Below are 16,522 nucleotides of genomic sequence, written 5' to 3' on the forward strand. Positions count from 1 at the left end.
GACACTAAGGGCTGCCCCATCTATCTACCAGGGACACACACTACAGACACTAAGGGCTGTCCCATCCATCTACCAGGGACACACACTACAGACACTAAGGGCTGCCCCATCTATCTACCAGGGACACACACTACAGACACTAAGGGCTGCCCCATCTATCTACCAGGACACACACTACAGACACTAAGGACTGCCCCATCTATCTACCAGGGGCACATACTACAGACACTAAGGGCTGCCCCATCCATCTACCAGGGACACACACTACAGACACTAAGGGCTGTCCCATCTATCTACCAGGGACACACACTACAGACACTAAGGGCTGCCCCATCTATCTACCAGGGACACACACTACAGACACTAAGGGCTGCCCCATCCATCTACCAGGGACACACACTACAGACACTAAGGGCTGCCCCATCTATCTACCAGGGACACACACTACAGACACTAAGGGCTGCCCCATCTATCTACCAGGACACACACTACAGACACTAAGGACTGCCCCATCTATCTACCAGGGGCACATACTACAGACACTAAGGGCTGCCCCATCCATCTACCAGGGACACACACTACAGACACTAAGGGCTGCCCCATCTATCTACCAGGGACACACACTACAGACACTAAGGGCTGCCCCATCTATCTACCAGGGACACACACTACAGACACTAAGGGCTGCCCCATCTATCTACCAGGGACACACACTACAGACACTAAGGGCTCCCCCATCCATTACCCAGGGACCTATCTTACAGACACTCAGGGGTTGCCCCAGGGAGAACCAGTACTTCAGCCTCTCCCTCCATATTTCTTGCCAACACCACCTGCTGGAGAGCTGCCAGGCTATAGGACAGCCCTCCGGTCCCCATACCAAGCACCGTGACAATAGTGTGCCCTAGGCCGCAACTGCCAGCCACTCCGGTATTCTGGGCCCCAGCTGCCTCCAGGCCCCAAGAAAAGGCCCCGGTAGGGGGGGGGGGGGGGGTTGCAGATCCGACAGCAATGGAGAATATATTATTCCTGATATCTAGGACCATCTTGTCTTTATGTTTCTGATTTAGAAAGTTTTTACATTTTTGTCACATTGTTTCCTCCGGTTTCCTCCCAGTTGCAGAACTTGTTCTGTAACATAAACCCAAAGTCTGAAAAGTAACAATTCAGGATTATGACTAATGTTACGCCCATTGTCTGTCATCCACAAGCCCCTTACTCCCTCCATGTCACACCCCAGGTATACACGGCTCATACCACTGATCACCCCCCCCCCCCCCCGAGGTATACACGGCTCATGCCACTGATCACCCCCCAGGTATACACGGCTCATACCACTGATCACCCCCCTCCCCAGGTATACACGGCTCATACCACTGTCCTGTGGGGGGGGGGCTAGGACGTGTATCACATAGAAATGTGACCAGACAACCCCTATAGGAGGAATGTGTGTAGGTGAGCTGCTCCCTCCCAGGTCATGTGGTGCCTTCCTATGATATATAAGTGTGTGTCCTCGAGTCTAGTCTGCAGAGCTCGCACTTAGAATGGCTCAGATTCGTGGAGTTCAACGACCCCCAGTTCTGGTGGGAGGACTGGGTGAAGAAAAGTCGGCGGACTCAGAGGTGCAGGAGCTCGTAGACGAGGTAAGTGACATCACAGACAGAGGACACAAATATTACCACCGTACAGTGGCCATACAGAGGTAGGTACTGGCTCTACTCAGGGCCACCCTACAAGTGACTACAGAACACCTTATGTAAACCCCGTGTAAGGGACTTTAATTGATTACCCATAAAACAAATATCAGTAACCTGTAACTTCCAACATATGACAGACGCTTCTTACTGGGTGGAAAATTAGGTCACAGATTTATTTATTTTATATATTAACCCGTAATATCCAAAATCAGGCACTTGGGATACAATCACACATTTTTGAGCTCTGGAAGCTGAAGGCTTGGACTCCCAGCTGGCAAGTCGGCCAACCGAGCGATCACCATCTCAAATCTCCCAGCATTCCGCCTGCTGGGCCTGGAAATAAACTATGAAATAAATACAAATTACATAACATCTTAATAACACAGGGAGGGAGGGAGGAGGGGAGGGACAGCCTGAGTGTCGCCTAAAAGAGGGAGTCATCCTTGAGTGATCAGTCATATATATACCCTCAGGTTCTGTAGGAGGGGAGGACATCATGAGGTGACAGGGGAGGGGGGAGAACACAACCCTATAAAAGTGCAATAGTAACCAAACGTTTACTTCTTTGCATCTGATAACCTCAGCCCCCAGTCTAGGGGAACCTTCCTGAAACAGTCAGGTGGACCCCACAGAACCATAATAATGTACTGACTGGTCTCCAAATGTACATCATATTTCTCTTCAATCCAACATGACCTCTCCTTCCAGCTATATCTTGTGTCTGTAATCTGTCTAGTAGTAGTATAGTGCCCATATATACAGGATAGGAGTAGTAGTACTGTGCTGTGCCCATATATACAGGATAGGAGTAGTAGTACTGTGCCCATATATACAGGATAGGAGTAGTAGTACTGTGCTGTGCCCATATGTACAGGATAGGAGTAGTAGTACTGTGCTGTGCCCATATATACAGGATAGGAGTAGTAGTACTGTGCTGTACTCATATATACAGGATAGGAGTAGTAGTACTGTGCTGTGTCCATATATACAGGATAGGAGTAGTAGTACTGTGCTGTGCCCATATATACAGGATAGGAGTAGTAGTACTGTGCTGTGCCCATATGTACAGGATAGGAGTAGTAGTACTGTGCTATGCCCATATATATAGGATAGGAGTAGTAGTACTGTGGTGTGCCCATATGTACAGGATAGGAGTAGTAGTACTGTGCTGTACCCATATATACAGGATAGGAGTAGTAGTACTGTGCTGTACCCATATATACAGGATAGGAGTAGTAGTACTGTGCTGTACCCATATATACAGGATAGGAGTAGTAGTACTGTGCTGTGCCCATATGTACAGGATAGGAGTAGTAGTACTGTGCTATGCCCATATATATAGGATAGGAGTAGTAGTACTGTGCTGTGCCCATATATACAGGATAGGAGTAGTAGTACAATGCTGTGTCCATATATACAGGATAGGAGTAGTAGTACTGTGCCCATATATACAGGATAGGAGTAGTAGTACTGTGCTGTGTCCATATATACAGGATAGGAGTAGTAGTATTGTGCTGTACCCATATATACAGGATAGGAGTAGTAGTACTGTGCTGTGTCCATATATACAGGATAGGAGTAGTAGTACTGTGCTGTGCCCATATATACAGGATAGGAGTAGTAGTACTGTGCTGTGACCATATATACAGGATAGGAGTAGTAGTACTGTGCTGTGCTCATATATACAGGATAGGAGTAGTAGTACTGTGCTGTGCCCATATATACAGGATAGGAGTAGTAGTACTGTGCTGCGCCCATATATACAGGATAGGAGTAGTAGTACTGTGCTGTGCCCATATATACAGGATAGCAGCAGTAGTACTGTGCTGTGCTCATATATACAGGATAGGAGTAGTAGTACTGTGCTGTGCTCATATATACAGGATAGGAGTAGTAGTACTGTGCTGCACCCATATATACAGGATAGGAGTAGTAGTACTGTGCTGTGCTCATATGTACAGGATAGGAGTAGTAGTACTGTGCTGTGCCCATATATACAGGATAGGAGTAGTAGTACTGTGCTGCGCCCATATATACAGGATAGGAGTAGTAGTACTGTGCTGTGTCCATATATACAGGATAGGAGTAGTAGTACTGTGCTGTGTACATATATACAGGATAGGAGTAGTAGTACTGTGCTATGCCCATGTATACAGGATAGGAGTAGTAGTACTGTGCTGTGCTCATATATACAGGATAGGAGAAGTAGTACTGTGCTGTGCCCATATATACAGGATAGGAGTAGTAGTACTGTGCTGTACCCATATATACAGGATAGGAGTAGTAGTACTGTGCTGTGCCCATATGTACAGGATAGGAGTAGTAGTACTGTGCTATGCCCATATATATAGGATAGGAGTAGTAGTACTGTGCTGTGCCCATATATACAGGATAGGAGTAGTAGTACAATGCTGTGTCCATATATACAGGATAGGAGTAGTAGTACTGTGCCCATATATACAGGATAGGAGTAGTAGTACTGTGCTGTGTCCATATATACAGGATAGGAGTAGTAGTACTGTGCTGTGCTCATATATACAGGATAGGAGTAGTAGTACTGTGCTGCACCCATATATTCAGGATAGGAGTAGTAGTACTGTGCTGTGCCCATATATACAGGATAGGAGTAGTAGTACTGTGCTGTGCTCATATATACAGGATAGGAGTAGTAGTATTGCGCTGTGCCCATATATACAGGATAGGAGTAGTAGTACTGTGCTGCGCCCATATATACAGGATAGGAGTAGTAGTACTGTGCTGTGTCCATATATACAGGATAGGAGTAGTAGTACTGTGCTGTGTACATATATACAGGATAGGAGTAGTAGTACTGTGCTATGCCCATGTATACAGGATAGGAGTAGTAGTACTGTGCTGTGCTCATATATACAGTATAGGAGTAGTAGTACTGTGCTATGCCCATATATATAGGATAGGAGTAGTAGTACTGTGCTATGCCTATATATACAGGATAGGAGTAGTAGTACTGTGTGGTGTCCATATATACAGGATAGGAGTAGTAGTACTGTGCTGTGCCCATATATACAGGATAGGAGTAGTAGGACTGTGCTGTGCCCATATATAGAGGATAGGAGTAGTAGTACTGTGCTGTGCCTATATATACAGGATAGGAATAGTAGTACTGTGCTGTGCCCCTATATACAGGATAGGAGTAGTAGTACTGTGCTGTGCCCATATATACAGGATAGGAGTAGTAGTACTGTGCTGTGCCCATATATACAGGATAGGAGTAGTAGTACTGTGCTGTGCCCATATATACAGGATAGGAGTAGTAGTACTGTGCTGTGCCCATATATACAGGATAGGAGTAGTAGTACTGTGCTGTGCCTATATATACAGTATAGGAGTATTTGTGCTGTGCCCATATATACAGAATAGGAGTAGTAGTACTGTGCCCATATCTACAGGATATGAGTAGTAGTACTGTGCTGTGCCCATATATACAGGATAGGAGTAGTAGTACTGTGCTGCACCCATATATACAGGATAGGAGTAGTAGTACTGTGCTGTGCTCATATATACAGGATAGGAGTAGTAGTACTGTGCTGTGCCCATATATACAGGATAGGAGTAGTAGTACTGTGCTGCGCCCATATATACAGGATAGGAGTAGTAGTACTGTGCTGCGCCCATATATACAGGATAGGAGTAGTAGTACTGTGCTGTGTCCATATATACAGGATAGGAGTAGTAGTACTGTGCTGTGTACATATATACAGGATAGGAGTAGTAGTACTGTGCTATGCCCATGTATACAGGATAGGAGTAGTAGTACTGTGCTGTGCTCATATATACAGGATAGGAGTAGTAGTACTGTGCTGTGCCCATATATACAGGATAGGAGTAGTAGTACTGTGCTGTACCCATATATACAGGATAGGAGTAGTAGTACTGTGCTGTACCCATATATACAGGATAGGAGTAGTAGTACTGTACTATGCCCATAAATACAGGATAGGAGTAGTAGTACTGTGCTGTGTCCTTATATACAGGATAGGAGAAGTAGTACTGTGCTGTGCCCATATATACAGGATAGGAGTAGTAGTACTGTGCGGTGCCCATATATACAGGATAGGAGTAGTAGTACTGTGCTGTACCCATATATACAGGATAGGAGTAGTAGTACTGTGCTGTGCTCATATATACAGGATAGGAGTAGTAGTACTGTGCTGTGCCCATATATACAGGATAGGAGTAGTAGTACTGTGCTGTACCCATATATACAGGATAGGAGTAGTAGTACTGTGCTGTACCCATATATACAGGATAGGAGTAGTAGTACTGTACTATGCCCATATATACAGGATAGGAGTAGTAGTACTGTGCTGTGTCCTTATATACAGGATAGGAGTAGTAGTACTGCGCTGTGTCTATATATACATGATAGGAGTAGTAGTACTGAGCTGTGCCCATATATACAGGATAGGAGTAGTAGTACTGTGCTGTGCCCATATGTACAGGATAGGAGTAGTAGTACTGTGCTATGCCCATATATATAGGATAGGAGTAGTAGTACTGTGCTGTGCCCATATATACAGGATAGGAGTAGTAGTACAATGCTGTGTCCATATATACAGGATAGGAGTAGTAGTACTGTGCCCATATATACAGGATAGGAGTAGTAGTACTGTGCTGTGTCCATATATACAGGATAGGAGTAGTAGTACTGTGCTGTGCTCATATATACAGGATAGGAGTAGTAGTACTGTGCTGTGCTCATATATACAGGATAGGAGTAGTAGTACTGTGCTGTACCCATATATACAGGATAGGAGTAGTAGTACTGTGCTGTGCTCATATATACAGGATAGGAGTAGTAGTACTGTGCTGTGCCCATATATACAGGATAGGAGTAGTAGTACTGTGCTGCGCCCATATATACAGGATAGGAGTAGTAGTACTGTGCTGTACCCATATATACAGGATAGGAGTAGTAGTACTGTGCTGTGCCCATATATACAGGATAGGAGTAGTAGTACTGTGCTGTACCCATATATACAGGATAGGAGTAGTAGTACCGTGCTGTGCCAATATATACAGGATAGGAGTAGTAGTACTGTGCCAATATATACAGGATAGGAGTAGTAGTACTGTGCTGTGCCCATATATACAGGATAGGAGTAGTAGTACTGTGCTGTGCCCATATATACAGGATAGGAGTAGTAGTACTGTGCTGTGCCCATATATACAGGATAGGAGTAGTAGTACAGTGCTGTGCTGTGCCCATATATACAGGATAGGAGTAGTAGTACTGTGCTGTGCCCATATATACAGGATAGGAGTAGTAGTACTGTGCTGTGCCCATATATACAGGATAGGAGTAGTGGTGATCAGCAACTGTTTGTATTCTGGAATTACCTTCTGCTTATTATCATTATTTTTCATCCTTTATGTTGTCAGATAAAACCTGAATTTCTGAACAAATGTCGGATTAATGTTACAAAGTTTAAGGCCACCAAGTATAAAACGCAAGTTGTTGCTGGAACAAATTACTTTGTGAAGGTAAGTGATCACCAGCGCTGGACAAGGAGTCTTGTAGCTCTGGACCCCAGGGATCAAATGAAAGGAGCCTCCACACAAGGATTTCCCCACTACAGAAAATGGGGCAGATTTACTTACCCGGTCCATTTGCGATCCAGCGGCGCGTTCTCTGCGGTGGATTCGGGTCCGGCCGGGATTTATTAAGGTAATTCCTCCGCTGTCCACCAGGTGGCACTGCTGCGCTGAAAAGCATCGGATCGCACTGGTGTTCACCGAGCCGGGCTGAGTGAAGGTAAGTGCAAGCTCCGCAACAGATTTTTTTTTTAAATGCGGCGGTTTTTCCGAATCCGTTGGGTTTTCGTTCGGCCACGCCCCCTGATTTCCGTTGCGTGCATGCCAGCGCCGATGCGCCACAATCCGATTGCGTGCGCCAAAATCCCGGGGCAATTCAGGGGAAATCGGCGCAAATCGGAAATATTCGGGTAACACGTCGGGAACACGCGAATCGGGCCCTTAGTAAATGACCCCCAATGTTTTAGCCTTTAAATTGCATGTGATGCGGTGCAGAGGCATCATGGGATTGATAGCAGAGCAGAGATGAGAAGAGGGAAAAATCAATGTAACTTTATATATGTGGAGGAAAGTAATTGCAAGGATGTACAATGAGGTGAGAGCACAATCAGGTGGAGGAGGGTATACTGCTAGATAGAGGGTGTTATATACAGTCCGTGGGGGGGTTTAATATACAGTCCGTGGGGGGGGGGTTAATATACAGTGCAGTGGGGGGTGTTATATACAGTCCAGTGGGGGGCGTTATATACAGCCCAGTGGGGGGGGGGGGCGTTATATACAGTCCAGTGGGGGGGGGCGTTATATACAGTCCAGTGGGGGGGGGCGTTGTATACAGTCCAGTGGGGGGGCGTTATATACAGTCCAGTGGGGGGGTGTAATATACAGTCCAGTGGGGGGGGTGTTATATACAGTCCAGTGGGGGGGGGGGTGTTATATACAGTCCAGTGGGGGGGGGTGTTATATACAGTCCAGTGGGGAGGGGGTGTTATATACAGTCCAGTGGGGGGGTGTTATATACAGTCCAGTGGGGGGGGTGTTATATACAGTCCAGTGGGGGGGCGTTATAAACAGTCCAGAGGGGGGGTGTTATATACAGTCCAGAGGGGGGGTGTTATATACAGTCCAGTGGGGGGGGGTTATATACAGTCCAGTGGGGGGGTGTTATATACAGTCCAGTGGGGGGGTGTTATATACAGTCCAGTGGGGGGTGTTATATACAGTCCAGTGGGGGGTGTTATATACAGTCCAGTGGGGGGGTGTTATATACAGTCCAGTGGGGGGGTGTTATATACAGTCCAGTGCGGGGGGTGTTATATACAGTCCAGTGGGGGGGATTTATATACAGTCCAGTGGGGGGGGGTGTTATATACAGTCCAGTGGGGGGGGGTGTTATATACAGTCCAGTGGGGGGGGGTGTTATATACAGTCCAGTGGGGGGGTGTTATATACAGTCCAGTGGGGGGGTGTTATATACAGTCCAGTGGGGGGGTGTTATATACAGTCCAGTGGGGGGTGTTATATACAGTCCAGTGGGGGGTGTTATATACAGTCCAGTAGGGGGGTGTTATATACAGTCCAGTGGGGGGTGTTATATACAGTCCAGTGGGGATGTTATATACTGTGTCTCCTCCTGTCACCTGTCCCTCTGTGTCCCCTCCTGTCACCTGTCCCTCTGTGTCCCCTCCTGTCACCTGTCCCTCTGTGTCCCCTCCTGTCACCTGTCCCTCTGTGACCCCTCCTGTCACCTGTCCCTCTGTGTCCCCTCCTGTCCTGTCACCTGTCTCTCTGTGTCCCATCCTGTCACCCGTCCCTCTGTGTCCCCTCCTGTCCTGTCACCTGTCCCTCTGTGTCCCCTCCTGTCCTGTCACCTGTCCCTCTGTGTCCCCTCCTGTCACCTGTCCCTCTGTGTCCCCTCCTGTCCTGTCACCTGTCCCTCTGTGTCCCCTCCTGTCCTGTCACCTGTCCCTCTGTGTCCTCTCCTGTCACCTGTCCCTCTGTGTCCCCTCCTGTCACCTGTCCCTCTGTGTCCCCTCCTGTCACCTGTCCCTCTGTGTCCCCTCCTGTCACCTGTCCCTCTGTGTCTCCTCCTGTCACCTGTCCCTCTGTGTCCGCTCCTGTCCTGTCACCTGTCCCTCTGTGTCCTCTCCTGTCCTGTCACCTGTCCCTCTGTGTCTCCTCCTGTCACCTGTCCCTCTGTGTCCCCTCCTGTCACCTGTCCATCTGTGTCTCCTCCTGTCACCTGTCCCTCTGTGTCTCCTCCTGTCACCTGTCCCTCTGTGTCTCCCCCTGTCACCTGTCCCTCTGTGTCTTCTCCTGTCACCTGTCCCTCTGTGTCCCCTCCTGTCACCTGTCCCTCTGTGTCTCCCCCTGTCACCTGTCCCTCTGTGTCTCCTCCTGTCACCTGTCCCTCTGTGTCTCCTCCTGTCCTGACACCTGTCCCTCTGTGTCCCCTCCTGTCACCTGTCCCTCTGTGTCCCCTCCTGTCACCTGTCCCTCTGTGTCTCCTCCTGTCACCTGTCCCTCTGTGTCCCCTCCTGTCACCTGTCCCTCTGTGTCCCCTCCTGTCCTGTCACCTGTCCTCTGTGTCTCCTCCTGTCACCTGTCCCTCTGTGTCCCCTCCTGTCCTGTCACCTGTCCCTCTGTGTCTCCTCCAGTCCCTCTGTGTCCCCTCCTGTCACCTGTCCCTCTGTGTCTCCTCCTGTCACCTGTCCCTCTGTGTCCCCTCCTGTCACCTATCCCTCTGTGTCTCCTCCTGTCACCTATCCCTCTGTGTCTCCTCCTGTCACCTGTTCCTCTGTGTCTCCTCCTGTCACCTGTCCCTCTGTGTCCCCTCCTGTCACCTGTCCCTCTGTGCCCCCTCCTGTCACCTGTCCCTCTGTGTCTCCTCCTGTCACCTGTCCCTCTGTGTCCCCCCCTGTCACCTGTCCCTCTGTGTCCCCCCCTGTCACCTGTCCCTCTGTCTCCCCTCCTGTCACCTGTCCCTCTGTCTCCCCTCCTGTCACCTGTCCCTCTGTGTCCCCTCCTGTCACCTGTCCCTCTGTGCCCCCTCCTGTCACCTGTCCCTCTGTGCCCCCTCCTGTCACCTGTCCCTCTGTGCCCCCTCCTGTCACCTGTCCCTCTGTGTCCCCTCAGGTGAAGGTCGGAGGGGGTCGGTGCATTCATCTGAGAATCTTCAAGCCTCCGCCTCACACCGGAGAGAAGCCGAGTCTCACACGTTTCCAGCTGTGCAGGAGAAAGGAAGATCCCATATGGAGTTTTTAGCAGATTTCTCTTATACTAAATATGTGGGAAACAGATGGAAATCCGGGGAATTGTGCAGATTATTAAAATGATCAACCAAAAAATAAATGGAAATACATTTCTGTTAAACTTTTGATTTGTAAACTGAAAGTTGAAAATGAAAACCTAAAACATAATGGATGTGAGTGGTATCTATAGGGCGCTGGACGTATAACCATCTATCACCTGATGGGGGCAACACAGAGCAGAGAGAAGACTCAGCACCTCGTATATTCACTGCTGGTCCCTGCCCTCCTGATAGTGAAGTCTCTTATTGTCCTCACTATTGTATGTCCTGTACATGCAGGGTATAGATGGGTTACATGCAGGGTATAGATGGGTTACATGCAGGGTATAGATGGGTTACATGCAGGGTATAGATGGGTTACATGCAGGGTATAGATGGGTTACATGCAGGGTATAGATGGGTTACATGCAGGGTATAGATGGTTACATGCAGGGTATAGATGTTACATGCAGGGTATAGATGGGTTACATGCAGGGTATAGATGGTACATGCAGGGTATAGATGGTACATGCAGGGTATAGATGGGTTACATGCAGGGTATAGATGGGTTACATGCAGGGTATAGATGTTACATGCAGGGTATAGATGGTTACATGCAGGGTATAGATGGTACATGCAGGGTATAGATGGTTACATGCAGGGTATAGATGGTTACATGCAGGGTATAGATGGTACATGCAGGGTATAGATGGTTACATGCAGGGTATAGATGGGTTACATGCAGGGTATAGATGTTACATGCAGGGTATAGATGGGTTACATGCAGGGTATAGATGGGTTACATGCAGGGTATAGATGGTACATGCAGGGTATAGATGTTACATGCAGGGTATAGATGGGTTACATGCAGGGTATAGACGGGTTACATGCAGGGTATAGATGTTACATGCAGGGTATAGATGGGTTACATGCAGGGTATAGATGGTTACATGCAGGGTATATATGTTACATGCAAGGTATAGATGGTTACATGCAGGGTATAGATGGGTTACATGCAGGGTATAGATGGGTTACATGCAGGGTATAGATGGGTTACATGCAGGGTATAGATGGGTTACATGCAGGGGTATAGATGGGTTACATGCAGGGGTATAGACGGGTTACATGCAGGGGTATAGACGGGTTACATGCAGGGTATAGATGGTTACATGCAGGGTATAGATGGGTTACATGCAGGGGTATAGATGGTACATGCAGGGTATAGATGTTACATGCAGGGTATAGATGGTTACATGCAGGGTATAGATGGTTACATGCAGGGGTATAGACGGGTTACATGCAGGGGTATAGACGGGTTACATGCAGGGGTATAGACGGGTTACATGCAGGGTATAGACGGGTGACATGCAGGGTATAGATGGTTACATGCAGGGTATAGATGGGTTACATGCAGGGTATGGATGGGTAACATGCAGGGTATAGATGGGTTACATGCAGGGTATAGATGGTACATGCAGGGTATAGATGGTACATGCAGGGGTATAGATGTTACATGCAGGGTATAGATGGTACATGCAGGGTATAGATGGGTTTCATGCAGAGTATAGATGGTTACATGCAGAGTATAGATGTTACATGCAGGGTATAGATGGTTACATGCAGAGTATAGATGGTACATGCAGGGTATAGATGGGTACATGCAGGGTATAGATGGGTACATGCAGGGTATAGATGGTTACATGCAGGGTATAGATGGTACATGCAGGGTATAGATGGGTTACATGCAGGGTATAGATGGTACATGCAGGGTATAGATGGTTACATGCAGGGTATAGATGGGTTACATGCAGGGTATAGATGGGTTACATGCAGGGTATAGATGGTACATGCAGGGTATAGATGTTACATGCAGGGTATAGATGGGTTACATGCAGGGTATAGACGGGTTACATGCAGGGTATAGATGGGTTACATGCAGGGTATAGATGGGTTACATGCAGGGTATAGATGGGTTACATGCAGGGTATAGATGGGTTACATGCAGGGGTATAGATGGGTTACATGCAGGGGTATAGACGGGTTACATGCAGGGGTATAGACGGGTTACATGCAGGGTATAGATGGTTACATGCAGGGTATAGATGGGTTACATGCAGGGGTATAGACGGGTTACATGCAGGGTATAGACGGATGACATGCAGGGTATAGATGGTTACATGCAGGGTATAGATGGTTACATGCAGGGGTATAGACGGGTTACATGCAGGGGTATAGACGGGTTACATGCAGGGGTATAGACGGGTTACATGCAGGGGTATAGACGGGTTACATGCAGGGGTATAGACGGGTTACATGCAGGGTATAGACGGGTGACATGCAGGGTATAGATGGTTACATGCAGGGTATAGATGGGTTACATGCAGGGTATAGATGGGTAACATGCAGGGTATAGATGGGTTACATGCAGGGTATAGATGGTACATGCAGGGTATAGATGGGTAACATGCAGGGTATAGATGGGTTACATGCAGGGTATAGATGGTTACATGCAGGGTATAGATGGTTACATGCAGGGGTATAGATGTTACATGCAGGGTATAGATGGTACATGCAGGGTATAGATGGGTTACATGCAGGGTATAGATGGGTTACATGCAGGGTATAGATGGTTACATGCAGGGTATAGATGGGTACATGCAGGGTATAGATGGGTTACATGCAGGGTATAGATGTTACATGCAGGGTATAGATGGGTTACATGCAGGGTATAGATGTTACATGCAGGGTATAGATGGGTTACATGCAGGGTATAGATGGGTTACATGCAGAGTATAGATGGTACATGCAGGGTATAGATGGGTACATGCAGGGTATAGATGGGTTACATGCAGAGTATAGATGGTACATGCAGAGTATAGATGGTACATGCAGAGTATAGATGGTACATGCAGGGTATAGATGGTACATGCAGGGTATAGATGGTTACATGCAGGGTATAGATGGTACATGCAGGGTATAGATGGGTTACATGCAGGGTATAGATGGGTTACATGCAGAGTATAGATGGTACATGCAGAGTATAGATGGTACATGCAGGGTATAGATGGTACATGCAGGGTATAGATGGTTACATGCAGGGTATAGATGGTACATGCAGGGTATAGATGGGTTACATGCAGGGTATAGATGTTAAATGCAGGGTATAGATGGGTACATGCAGGGGATAGATGGGTTACATGCAGAGTATAGATGGTACATGCAGGGTATAGATGGGTACATGCAGGGTATAGATGGGTACATGCAGGGTATAGATGGTACATGCAGGGTATAGATGGTACATGCAGGGTATAGATGGTACATGCAGGGTATAGATGGTACATGCAGAGTATAGATGGTACATGCAGGGTATAGATGGGTACATGCAGGGTATAGATGGTTACATGCAGGGTATAGATGGTCACATGCAGGGTATAGATTGTTACATGCAGGGTATAGATGTTACATGCAGGGTATAGATGTTACATGCAGGGTATAGATGGTTACATGCAGGGTATATAGTGTAGAAGGTTATATACAGGTAGATCAAAGTAGCCTCCAATTCGTTGCAATTATCGGTGCATTAGAAGGTAAAATTTCTGACCAAAAATGGTATTGAATAGATGAGGTCACTTATCCTCATTGAGGGCCAAGCATAACCTGCCAAAATAATACAATCACCATTCCACCTGTGAGACACCGGGTGACATCTGTGCACCAGGAGGTCGTCCTGGATGGGTCACGTTTTACTAATGAAAATCGGAGAGAGACTGAAGCATCCCAAAGCACATGATCCTAGGCCGAGGCCACTGACTGCTTCTTGTGTTACAAGAAGACATAAAAATCATCTTCAGGTCGCTATAAAATCCTCCTTCATTTCCGTCTTTCTTGTGTTTTTCTTCCTTATTTCCCTGAATGGAGTCTGAGATGAGCGGCGTCCAGGAGGGTCGTGTGCGAGACGCCACTTATCATTCGTGTTTTTGTGTTTGTTTGTTTGCTTAAGTTTTTAATTTTACATTTTTATAGCTCAGTATAGGGGCGATATACAAAAATTGGATTAGACGCACCCCAAATAAGATTGTAAGCTACTCAAAAAGAACAGAGCGGTTGTGTGTATACAAAATGCTATAAATAGAGATGAGCGAGCACTAAAATGCTCGGGTACTCATTATTCGAGACGAACTTTTCCCGATGCTCGAGTGCTCGTCTCGAATAACGAGCCCCATTGAAGTCAATGGGAGACTCGAGCATTTTTCAAGGGGACCAAGGCTCTGCACAGGGAAGCTTGGCCAAACACCTGGGAACCTCAGAAAAGGATGGAAACACCACGGAAATGGACAGGAAACAGCAGGGGCAGCATGCATGGATGCCTCTCAGGCTGCTTAATCGCACCATTATGCCAAAATTATGGGCAACAGCATGGCCATGACAGAGTGACCGAATGAGGCTAGATAGCATCTAAAACATCCAATAATTGACCCTGACACTATAGGGGACGGCATGCAGAGGCAGCGGCAGCAGGCTAGAGAGTGTCATGGCGACATACCCTAAATGGACTCAGGCTTCCAACCAATGGGTAGCAGAGAGGAATCAAAGGAAGTGAGCAAGAAGCGCTCAAATAATATCGGTACATGATAAAAGTTTGCCAGTATATTTTGTGGATTACACAGCAGGGTGGCGACAAAGTTAACATGGAAGCCATGAAAACAACCCAAAATTCTGCCTGACACAGCTCGTTTGATAAGGGGACCATGTATGGAGGCAGTGAACTAGTAGTAGATTAAAGGTGCTGCAGTTAAAACTATGTTAGTTGGATCTTGGGATGGAGCTGGCGCTCCGCTGCCAGGCGAGCTTTCGCCAATCCAAGCCCCTGTCTCTAGGCTACTCCCCAAACAGCACTTCTAAGAACCTTTTGTATAAGATCAAGTGTAGTAGCGTTCTTATAAGTTTGGGATATGGCGGGTGAGGGGAATGTAAACAGAAGCGCAAGAAGCGCTGAAATAATATTGGTAAATGATAAAAGTTTTCCAGTATATTTTGTGGATTACACAGCAGGGTGGCGACAAAGTTAACAACTTTGATGTGGAATCCATGAAAACAACCCAAATTTCTGCCTGACACAGCTCGTTTGATAAAGGGACGATGTATGGAGGCAGCTATATGGACGACTTTTGGAGGTAGCAATGGAGACAACGTGTGGAGGCTGCTATGGAGACAATTTAATTTGGATAGTGCCTGTATGTGGCAGTCCAAAAAAGTTTTCAAACCAGAGGAGCAGGTAGGTGGCCCTCCAGAAAAATGGAATAGATTGAGTGCCTGTATGTGGCAGTCCAAAAAAGTTTTCAAACCAGAGGAGCAGGTAGGTGGCCCTCCAGAAAAATTGAATAGATTGAGTGCCTGTATGTGGCACTCCCAAAAATTGTTTAAAACAGAGGACCGGGTCGGTGGCCCTCCATAAAAATTAAATGCATAAAGTACTATAGCTAGAGCCAGTGGGCCCTGTCAAAAAACAGCCAGTTTCCTCTGCTTTACTGTACAAAGAGGAGGAGAAGGAGGAAAATGAGGAGGAGGAGGAGTGCATAAATTATTCAGGTTGAGCTTCCTTCACCTGGTGGAGATTGGAAATTATGAGAAATCCAGGCTTTATTCATCTTGATAAGCGTCAGCCTGTCAGCGCTGTCAGTCGACAGGCGTGTACGTTTATCGGTGATGATGCCACCAGCTGCACTGAAAACCCGCTCGGACAACACGCTAGCGGCAGGGCAGGCAAGAACCTCCAAGGCGTACAGCGCCAGTTCGTGCCACATGTCCAGCTTTGAAACCCAGTAGTTGTAGGGAGCTGTGTGATCATTTAGGACGATGGTATGGTCAGCTACGTACTCCCTCACCATCTTTCTGTAAAGATCAGCCCTACTCTGCCGAGACTGGGGACAGGTGACAGTGTCTTGCTGGGGTGACATAAAGCTGG

General features: G+C 47.2%; 1 protein-coding gene across 1 annotated transcript; it reads left to right on the plus strand.

Annotated features, from left to right (window-relative positions):
* The first annotated feature begins 1,487 nt into the window (after positions 1-1,487).
* Positions 1,488-10,687, plus strand: LOC140116837 (cystatin-A-like). The gene is made up of 3 exons (XM_072133272.1): positions 1,488-1,643; positions 7,119-7,220; positions 10,404-10,687. Exons 1-3 carry the CDS (start codon positions 1,545-1,547, stop codon positions 10,530-10,532), a joined length of 330 nt encoding a protein of 109 aa, XP_071989373.1. The 5' UTR covers positions 1,488-1,544; the 3' UTR covers positions 10,533-10,687.
* Positions 10,688-16,522: the final 5,835 nt, after the last annotated feature.

Source organism: Engystomops pustulosus, chromosome 2 (assembly GCF_040894005.1).
Source record: "Engystomops pustulosus chromosome 2, aEngPut4.maternal, whole genome shotgun sequence".
Lineage (NCBI taxonomy): Eukaryota > Metazoa > Chordata > Amphibia > Anura > Leptodactylidae > Engystomops > Engystomops pustulosus.